Raw genomic sequence first — 10,674 nt, forward strand, 5'->3', positions numbered from 1 at the left:
TAACACTATGTAGCGAATATTACTCTATTCATCCCACGCACATCACCCACACACCCATCTAATACAATGCCCCGGACCCTTTGTGATAAGAGATCGACAGATGAGGTCCGTGCCCTCATACTTAGTATGCCAGCCACTTTTCCTCCCACTGCAGGTGATTCATCCTTTAGCCCCCACCGGTAACTTACGGTAATGCGTGATACTTCCCAATGGGGTAAGTGGCTATGCTCCTTGAGAATTCAATATTCTGTAAAGCTGTAGAGATCCGGTATGCTTACGGTAATGGGCCATATTTCCCAACATCGTTAGCGCGTGAGGCTATCATTCGGTCCTCTATGGGCCACTCACCATCCAAGTGTTGTTAGAGAAGGTTTCCTAAACCTAGCTCATGTGGTCGACCTAGACGACGACAACAGCCTCAAGTCGACAATATTGGAAAAAGAAACCATGCGTCTAGTAAGTACATAGAGTCGAGAAAGAAATCAGCTCCAGAAGCTGGCTCTGTGCAATTCAATAATCCTGAATAGGGGGTAGTTAAGAAGTTATTCGATTTGCAAGGCTCGAAGTATTATTAGTAAGGCCAACCCCGCTTGATACCCCGGAAATAAATCCCTCTCCACTCTCACCCCGAAATCACCGAAATACCACGTACGCTAGGCAGATGGTCATTCGGTTCGGCCCGAGCTATAGCCAGGGACAAGACAACGTTATCCCTCTACGAAAAACATGCCCGGTATTCCTCGTAGCAAGGGGTGTCAGAAATGCATCCAGAGGAGGGTCAAGGTAACAGAGACACCTCCACCCCAAGAGAGGGCCCTCGTTTTACTAATCAATCCTATAGTGTGATGAGGCAAGGCCTGCATGCCGGGAATGCGTGAGACGGAACATGACTTGCCCAGGCTATCCGGAAAGATTCCCCTTCTACAACGTGCATACGTGGAACAGCAAAGAATCACACCGTGGAAATAGAGGTGTGAGAACCTATCGTCCAGGGTGGTCAGATGTCAAATCTACACTTATGGATACCCGAGTAATGCCAAACCTTGCAACACAGTCGACTCGTATTCAAGAGCTGGAAATCTTCTCTCGGTGTGTCGAGGGCAATTTTTCAAAGCTACGGGCCTGCTACAGACCACTAGTGAACCTGGGTTGGGTCGAATTCACCCTTCATCCAGCGCGTCCTCCTCCGGCATTTCTCCAGTCGGCAAGACGCGCCTTGGCTACTCTGCATCTAGGTCAGACGGGAGACAAACAGCTTATCACCAAAAGTATAGATATGTATACCTATGCTTTGACTTCTATGAGAAGGGCAGTAAGCTGTCTCCCAGTCTCGGATGAAATACTCGCCGGGGGAATCCTGCTTGCGCTCTATGAGATGAAAATATCTCAAGGCTCCTGGGCGGCCCTTACAAACAGCATTGCCGAAATAATGCAGTCGCCTAGTGTCCCTGCCGCAGCATATAAATCGGGGTTTAGCCGTACACTGCTTCTCACATTCAGGCCCTTTCTTATCCGTGCATCGCTTTCTCTTGGTCAAGCATGCTTCCTGGAAAGAGATGAATGGATATCAGTGGTTCAGTCCATAGGAAGTTCTGAAAACCCTAGCATCTTCCGGGAGGCAAATGAAAATGCGTTCATTGAGGTTGTGAAAGTTCCTGGTCTGGCCGCCCGGACATACTCACTGTATCTCATGTCGGAAGACATAGGGCTAATGGGCGAGACGATTCGCTGCCGAGATAGACTAAGGGATATTCAAAGTGAGATCAGAAATATTCTGGGTGTGCTACACGGTTCGAAACCTGATGCTCGTACTATGAAGCATTACCTAGGGTCTATTCCATCCCAGTTTGCGAAGAATATCGTTCAGGGTGCCCTTGATGGGATACAATCTACCCTCACCCTTTTGGAAAATCTGCTACAGCACCAGTCGGCTTATCGCTTTGCAAGACAACCGTATACAGGTATTCCCCCCTCCGCTGGGGTTATTATAACGCCTATATATAGCACAATCGAAGAGTTCTATGTTGAATTGAAGGCTACCTATGATGTGCTACCGGACGTGGGGTGGCTAGACGTCTGCGCTCTATCTATGGGAGTGGTGCCGACCCGGGATGTATCAGTTTTCCCATGGAAGTATCAAGTTTGTGAAGGAACAAATGATACGATGGTGATGATTGGTGGCAATGCACAGGTGGGATATAATTGACATGTACGGGTGTTAGACCTTTCTATTTTTCTGAAAGGGACTCCTGTGAGAAACTATAGCTATAAGATCTAAATATGTTTCAAAGGAAGATGCATTCCTTTATTTTACACATTGCTTAAAACCAAAGTGGCGTGGCCGGTGGCCTGTTTTGATAAAGAATTCTTCAGTAGCTAGGCATTGGTCGATATGTATTATTGGGACAAGAGCGCTTTTTCATATGTCGACCGTTTTGATAATAGTAAACAGAGCCAAGGTGGTGTATATGGTTCTACTTAGATATACTACATATGTTTTAATCATCGGGATGCGAAAAATGTGGCTCAATGGTGCTTGCGTATAAGACAATATATACGCAGCTGTTGCCAGAAAAGGAAATAAAGATTGACGCCGGCGCTTCTCACGTCCGCACCTTTCTGATCCCGTGCAAGCTAGACCTCAAATATCATTCAGCCAGTGAGGCTCAGAATTGTAAACTGCAAGCTCAAACAAACCGGGAAGGATCTGGCAGGAGACAGAACACAGGTCGAGAGGAGAGGATTTATGCATCAAGTGTCAACGCCACGGTTCATCATCAGCCTCTAGAGATCGATCAATCTCTACTGTAGTGGATTCAGCTCTCACAATATCTCCTTTTCGGGTCTGAACCATCTGACCGTTCTTGCCCCATAGAGCCTAGCCCCCATCAGAGATACATAGATAGGGTATATACAGGGGTTTCCCATAAACCTTTGGCGTCACCATATCCTTATCAGCGGTGCAGACTCATAAGTGTCCGCAACAATGTGCGTCGGCATAATAGAATTAAACGAGCTGTGACGCGAAAAAAACAAAAATCGGCAAAATCTGGAACGGTGTCCCCAGGAGGCTGGCCCTGAAGGGTACTTGTGAGAGAGATGTCAGCTACGAGTGGAACGGCAGCTGTTCCAGACTCCATAAGCTGTCATTTTCGGCGCCAATTTTACAAGTCCTCAGATTCTAGTTGCATCCTCTAGATGCAGCGTCCCCAAGCCTGCAACTAAGGCTATTGTGTGTAGCCCATTTAGAATCTTCCGGTCAAATGGACACAGCAGAGAGCAGCCCGCGTCCACCATGGTAGGGTGCGCTAAGTTTTGCCGCAGAGAGAGGCCCTCAACAATGGCAAGGGCAAGGGCAGAAGCATCTCGTTCATTCCCAAGCCGCCAATGAGTCAGGCCTTATTCAGAAGACAAGCTTCCCCGTGAGTTGGTGCACAGAAGGCTTCAATGGGAACAGATCGAAGAGGAACTCGATCAGAGGTTTGTCGGTAGGGATCGGAAAGGACTCCAAAGTTGTCGAGAAATCTGAAGTTTGTAACCTAGTTGGAGAAGCCTGGCCGGTTCTGGAGCAGGGGCCCAAAGGTGTGCCATTATGTTTGTGAAAAATGTGGTAGGTTAAGTTTGGCCGGAAGGATCAAAATGTTCGACCTGAAAGAGTTGTCCTATTCTTACTCTAATGATCTACATGGTTCGTCGTGATCCTTTACATATTGCTCGAGCAGGCTCCCTCAACACAGTAAAACGAGCAGAGCAAGAACCACTTTTTGCCGCATGTCATCGTCCGCCTCGTCTAGAATTTGGTCAACAGTCTATAGCTCCAGTCTTTAATGGCTCTTCCAATCAGAATAAAAGTGTCATCAGGGTGCAGGCTGCAGAGATAACTGATAAGATATTTCGGTTGTTACTAAAGCGATCCGTGGGATGGGGATCTTGGTTCCACCAATCAAACCGGAGTTGTCATCACTGTGCAGATCTCCCTAACCCAATCCGTGGGGTTCAGGGTTTGTGATCGCAGTATTTCATGTTGCTGACTTCAAGGCTTTAATCCTCTGCCATAAAGTATCTTCGACAATGTCCACCACGGTTGGTTTGGTTCACTGTCAGCAGGAGCAGGAGCATTAGTGCGGTCAGACACTCCTTTTATTGCCACTGTGTTCAAGAATGACATATATAGAGGGCTGATCCTCCCCCTTTGAGAATCCTCTGAGCTAGGATATCACTCTTCATCTACTCTCTTCCAATTCTCTATTACGGACTATTACCATGTCTATCTTCGCCCCTGCACCAAAGCCCGCCAGCTTTCTAGGCTACCACCGGGTGTTAGCACCATCCGCAGGTATAAAGGTGTCACCCCTTTGCCTCGGAACAATGAACTTCGGAACTACCTGGTATGGCCACCTTATTCGCACCGTGACGTCGGGAGCTTAACAGTGGTCTCCCAATATAGGAAGGATTTCATGGGTGAATGTAGCAAGGAGCAGTCATTTGCACTGCTGGATGCCTTCTACAAACTGGGCGGCAATTTCTTGGACACGTAGGTTCAATTCATACCCTTCAACGTATGACCCTACTGACCACAATGGCTATACAGGGCAAATAACTACCAGCAGGAGGAATCCGAGATCTGGATAGGAGAATGGATGAAAGAGCGCCGTAACCGGGATCAAATGGTGTATGTAATCCGTAGCCCAATGTCCTCCAAGTATGTTTTTCCATTGACTTCTAATCTTCAGTATCGCAACTAAGTACACAACTGGCTTCCGCACCTCACATCGTGATACCGAGCCAATTCAATCTAATTTCGTGGCAATTCCATAAAAAGCATGCGTGTTTCGGTGGAGCGTAGCCTCAACAAGCTCCAGGCCGATTACATCGACCTCCTGTACGTCCATTGGTGGGACTTTACCTCAAGTGTCGAAGAGGTCATGCATGGACTAAACAACTTGGTCAATTCGGGCAAGGTGCTCTATCTTGGTGTTTCTGATACCCCAGCTTGGGTGGTTGTAAATGCAAATGAATACGCTCGTGTCCACGGACTGCGGCCTTTCTCTGTGTACCAGGGTAAATGGAATGCTGGCTTCAGGGATCTTGAAAGAGAGATCATCCCTATGTGCCGGGATCAGGGAATGGCAATTGCACCATGAGCACCGCTCGGTCAAGGCAAATTCAAGTCGTCGGAGGCCCGTAGCGGCTCCAGTGAAGACGGCAGTGGGCGAGCTTCTAATTTGAGCGAGGACGATATCAAAGTATCTGATGCATTGGAGCAAGTCGCTAAACGAAAAAACACTACACTTCATGCAATCGTGAGTATCTATCCAATTCCTTCATTTCACATGAAAGCCATAGAAAATACCGGCTAACCGCACATGTGCAATTAATAGGCACTAGCCTACGTGATGCATAAGACACCTTCCGTTTTCCCCATTGTCGGTCAGCGGAAAGTTGAGCATCTCAAGGCCAACGTGGAAGCATTGAGTGTGAGTCTGTCTGACGAGGACTTGGCTGAGATCGACAGTTCATCCTCTTTCGATATTGGATTCCCAATGAACTTCATATTCCGTGACTCTTATACAACAAATATCACTGCCGCTGATGTGTCTTTGACCCGGGTGTCGGCTCATATTGATGCGCTTCCGAATCCTTCCCCTGTACGACCTCGTCACGTGGTATAATGTGAAGTATGGTCTAGCGGTTACTCTTCTTACGAAAGGGGGAACAGTAAACAAAAGGAAAGAAATTAAGGATCAGAAAGGATTTTTTGGGAATTTCAGATAATATCTGTAATATGCACCCCAGGAAATGAGATAAAAACAAATCTGTACATTTCCCTAGATTGGGAACATAAGCATTAACCCAGCGTGCTTTTTAGTAAGAAAGCAAATTATAGCATCAGAGAACCCCAATCTCTTTAGAAAGCCGAATATCTATCCAGATTTGGATAGTAAGCTCTTTTACACTTCAATATACTACAATTTGTCCTCTTGTTTGACTGTTTCAGTATGGTGAAGCTGTGGGAAACGCATAGCTTTCTAGACTTCATAGCCCTAGCTGCATGATCGTTTTCTTGTTTGAGCAATAGCCTGCCAACCGTCAACTAGCTTTGTTCCACAGGGCACATCTCACAGTATGTAGCTTAGCGATATAGTTACATGTAGCGTGGAAATATATAGGTCTTAAAATAGTTTGGACAGTATTGCTATTGCATTAGCTAATTACCGCACTTTCAGCACTTGCGTGCCTCACCCATCATGTTTTGCAGTACAGACACTTCCAATTTAGCTCTTTCTAGTAACATTCATCCCTGTTTAGAGAGACTCCAAACCTCCCTTGAGCCTATAGCTATTCGTTGATTAATGGCACTTTGTCAATCCATAGGAATTTATCCTGTAGCTCACAAGAGACTCCAGCAGTATGGTTCATACACAAGGACACTAAAGATTTTATGGAATGTAAATCTGCAATGGCAACAATAGGTTCATGAATCTTGCCTCCACAAGCACTGTACCAATAAATTCCAAAGCCTTGCCAGTAGGCATCCTATTCTTACGGCAGAGACCGGCATTAGATGGCTTGAGTGTGTTGGCCCAAATATATATAGATCCTAATTTTGATCTACGGCTATAATACCGGTGTGATTGGATATTCCCTGGCACCTATCCCGTTAGTATATGAAAATCCTCGTATATTGATGAAGATCCATAGGCTCTTTCACGTCCACAGGTGATAAGTGGGGTGCCGATCGTCTCATCCATTGGTGCACAGCGCATGGGAACACGAGCACCAAGATTAAAACTCGTATTCTGTTTGAAGACCTGAACGAGGAGGGGCTGCCCTGAATTCAAGCAAGGCTAAGCTTTCTGTGATATCTGGGCCAATTTCACTATTTACTATGTCAACACTCGTGAGCTCTTCCACGACCACCGAAACCGAGAAAGTCAGGTATTGAACCCTGAAGTGACATAGACCTGTGACCTTTTCTCCTCTTTTCATGACGATACTCTTGGAGATGACAGAGTTAAGCCTTCGACGGCTCTGGGTGCTCGCTCTTGGCCTGTTCAGCCTTGTAGCGGCTGAACCAAAAGTTGTCACCCTTCCGCTCTCACGAAGCGAACGGCACATTCTGGAAAAGAGAAAGTACGCAGGTGCATTGCTGGGAAATGACATATTGGATGGAAAAGGACTCTACTGGGTGAATGCAAGCGTCGGAACTCCGCCTCAACCAGTCCAACTGCAAGTGGACACGGGTAGCAGTGATGTCTGGATGTTTGGGCCCCAGTCCTGTGACTTAAACACGTCCCCTTGTCTTGGTAACGCTTGTAAGTTGATGACTCGTGGTCATATCCCAGGCTTAAATCTGTTTTCCCTTTCGAACGGCTCCCTGCATCTCAGCCTCAGAACATTGACCAGGATAATTTCCCACTAGATGATCCTACGCTGTCATCCACATCCAAAATGCTCGGTAAAGGCGGGTTTAGCATTCAGTATGTCACGCCGGGCTCGGGCGTCAAAGGCGATTATGTTGGTGACAACTTTGGCTTTGGGTCGATTACTGTCCAGGGTCTTACTATGGGTGTTGCCCGGCAAGCACAAAATGTTTTTACGGGTATTATGGGGATCGGGTTCGCTGCGGGCGAGTCGATCGTCAGCCAGGGCCAAAAGCCTTACAAGAACATTATCGATATGCTGGTCGAACAAGATTTAATTAACACCCGGGCGTACAGTCTCTGGCTAAACGATGTGGGTGAGTAAAAAAAAAAAACAAAAAGAAAGAACGAAAGAAAAGAAAAGAAAGGCAAAGCCCTAATTGCGATAGCCGTACTTCTAACTCCTGTCCACAGAGGCCAATTTTGGCGGTATTATGTTCGGTGGTTACGATACGGGCAAATTTATCGGCGATTTGATCGCGCTGCCTATCCAGCCAGACGCTCAGACCGGCGGTATCACTTCTATGACGGTTGCCTGGACCTCACTCTCACTCACCGACCCCAAGCAGGGCACACAATCCCTTACGGCAGAGAATTTCATCGCACCGGCCATTCTGGATTCCGGCACGGCACTCACCTATGTCCCCCAAGAATTATATCAACAGCTCTCCGCATTTGCGCAAGTGGTTGAGGTTCCAGGTTCTGACCTTGGCGCTGTTGACTGTGAACAAATGCGGTCTTATAAAGGAACTTTAGACTATGGTTTTGGCGGCCCCGGCGGTCCTGTGATCCGAGTTCCATTTTTCGAACTCGCTGTCCCATGGTTGGATGATAATGGTTACTACCAGAAACTATCTAACGGCAAAGACGCATGTGTCTTCGGTGTTGTGCCAATCACGGACGATTCCCCGATCTTGTTCGGCGATACCTTCCTGCGCTCAGCATATGTCGTATATGACTTGGACCAGCAACAAATCGCCATTGCCCCTACGCGGTACAATAGTGAGGATACCAACATTGTTGAGATCGGTGGCAAGGCCGGCTCCTCGCCACCCAATTGGAAGACGGCCGGCAGTAATGCCGCAAAGGTCACCCAGACAGCCACTGGCTTGCAGGCGCCCGGCGGCGGACTATCCCCAGCGACGATGACAGCACCAACCGGATGGGTTTTCTCTCAGACAGCCACCCCGTTCCACCTTCCCGGGAAAGGTGGCTCATCATCTGGTGGTCAATCTTCGTCTTCTCCATCCAATGGAGCTGCGTCGTCCTCTGCTAGGGGTGTTGTGCCTGGAGCCTTGACGAGTATTGCAGTGGCCTCATTGTGTATGGCTATGGGGACAATGCTTATAATACTACAGTGATACCCTTATCAACTTGGATATTAGCCTAATTAATCAAAAACTATATATGGGTCAAGAAACCCACGTTCTAAGTGTCTATTACAGCCCAATATATCCCAGGATCTTCGCAGTTTCTTGGAAAAGGGTGTTAAAATGGGAAAACATCCCTTTCGAGTCTTCGATTACATAAAATCCCTGGGCACCTGAGTTGTCTTTATAGGGTATTCTGCGGTATTATTTTCAGTTGACACAGTCTCTCAGCTTTGGTAAGGCCACAAAGTAAAGCTGAATCAATTATTTGCGATATTCTCCCGCTATCTACCATATAGACAGGGTACCACTCCGTATATTTCCCTGTTTTTGAGACTAGTAGACTTGGCGGCTTGGCTTAATCAAAAAGGAAAACACCCCGTTTGACTGCCTAAACATGTTTTGACGCCCAAGGCTTCTTTATAGGGTATTTTATAGAGCTATTTCCGGATGATATTAGGAACCTGGCGATCTCAGGATATAATGCACGATGATCTCGAAGGAGATAAAGATTAGGAGCAGCCTAGCGTATAAGAGAAGTGGCAAGCTCATCAAAATCAATAATGAAGAGAAATCTTCAGGTACATCTTTTTCTTAACGTTGTAACAGAACTTTGCAACATTTCGAGGGCCTTTTAGGTCTGGGATTCCCTTTCACATCAAACGTTTCCACGAAGTGGCCCGAACTAACCTACAGACTGATATCAATGTCCGCAAGCAACATTTCTAAATAACCACTAGGATTCCAAGATAGAATAATTTACTGGTAAGTGATTATATATAGTTTAATACATACTAAGCCAAAAATGATTTTTTAATATTTAACACAGCCATCATGTGGATAGCAACCTGGATATGATTTCTTAACAACTCTTCATAATAGTCGTGATATTTATGTTTTATTCTTTTCTTTTTTATTTTTTCGGGTGTGTAAATCGGGATATTATTATGTACTAATTCTAACCTCGGGATCAGCAGGTAGTCGGAGACCGATGGTCCCCTACGGAGGACATTCCCGGCAACGCCGGGTGGTTGATACTCGGCCAGACCACAGGAAGATACGGGATATATCCCTTCCGATAACCTATCGTTCGATCACCGAGCCTTCTTTCTATTCGGTATTTAGATAAATGGATATCCTCTATAAATCAATTCCATATACCCTACCTGCAGAATATAGATGCAAAATATAGAATCGGTTCATGTCCCTTTTTTCTGGTGCAATGTATAGCCTTCGGTTGGGGTTGCTTAGGGCTTAGAATAACAAAACCTTGGTGGGGGTTGTATTACGGCGTCTACCAGGTTTCAGAAAGACCAGGCTTTCTGTAGAGTAGTTGCAGAGTTAGAGTGGGTTTTCACTAAGTGGACTCCTCTGTAGTCTATTAAGTAATAATTACCCTCTACACATCTGACAACAGGATATTTCTACCTATAATGCAAGGCCTGTAACATAGGTCTACTGGATATTCAATCCTGGAGGTGCTGTCAAGGGCTATTCACCTTATAACACCGCATATATTTCTCTTGTCGAAGTAACGTGAGATTCATAAATATACGGTGTTTTTAAATCAAGCAAGAGTGATGCAATTTGTGGTGTAAATCGTGTAGTCTCTGGTGTGGGTGGGGGTTCCGTTTGGCTTCCTCCCAAGCATATCTTGGCTACGAGACTTCCGTCGGGCCAAGAACGATCGACACTATGTGACTATTAACCACTTTGCACGTGCGAGTATCTCGCCATGAGAACTGTTCTCACTGTTCAAACTTCTAGCCGCTGCTGCACGCACGACCAGTCTTGGCAGTGGACCCTTCATGCAGGGTTTGTCTCAGGTTTTCGAGACGGACTGCAGCGTCTGTATATAGCCCAGTAATCTTCTAGCTCTT

The 10,674-nt window shown here is 46.4% G+C and overlaps 3 protein-coding genes across 3 annotated transcripts; all 3 read left to right on the forward strand.

The window, feature by feature from the left end:
• Positions 1-726: 726 nt before the first annotated feature.
• On the forward strand, positions 727-2,206 carry BDV27DRAFT_157320 (Zn(II)2Cys6 transcription factor domain-containing protein; the record flags this gene model as incomplete). The annotated part of the gene is made up of 2 exons (XM_032072489.1): positions 727-783; positions 842-2,206. 2 exons carry the CDS (start codon positions 727-729, stop codon positions 2,204-2,206), a joined length of 1,422 nt encoding a protein of 473 aa, XP_031928103.1.
• A 2,057-nt stretch (positions 2,207-4,263) lies between these two features.
• Positions 4,264-5,672, forward strand: BDV27DRAFT_144815 (NADP-dependent oxidoreductase domain-containing protein; the record flags this gene model as incomplete). Its single annotated transcript, XM_032070310.1, has 7 exons — positions 4,264-4,388; positions 4,448-4,534; positions 4,592-4,672; positions 4,734-4,803; positions 4,842-5,061; positions 5,146-5,303; positions 5,382-5,672. The coding sequence occupies 7 exons, from the start codon at positions 4,264-4,266 to the stop codon at positions 5,670-5,672; spliced, it is 1,032 nt and encodes a 343-aa protein (XP_031928104.1).
• Positions 5,673-7,006: 1,334 nt separating this feature from the next.
• Positions 7,007-8,845, forward strand: BDV27DRAFT_171937 (aspartic peptidase domain-containing protein; the record flags this gene model as incomplete). Its single annotated transcript, XM_032075731.1, has 3 exons — positions 7,007-7,316; positions 7,424-7,741; positions 8,181-8,845. 3 exons carry the CDS (start codon positions 7,007-7,009, stop codon positions 8,783-8,785), a joined length of 1,233 nt encoding a protein of 410 aa, XP_031928105.1. The 3' UTR covers positions 8,786-8,845.
• Between the last annotated feature and the right edge of the window lie 1,829 nt (positions 8,846-10,674).

The sequence above is a fragment of the Aspergillus caelatus genome, assembly GCF_009193585.1.
Source record: "Aspergillus caelatus strain CBS 763.97 unplaced genomic scaffold BDV27scaffold_77, whole genome shotgun sequence".
In the NCBI taxonomy this organism is placed as follows: Eukaryota; Fungi; Ascomycota; class Eurotiomycetes; order Eurotiales; family Aspergillaceae; genus Aspergillus; species Aspergillus caelatus.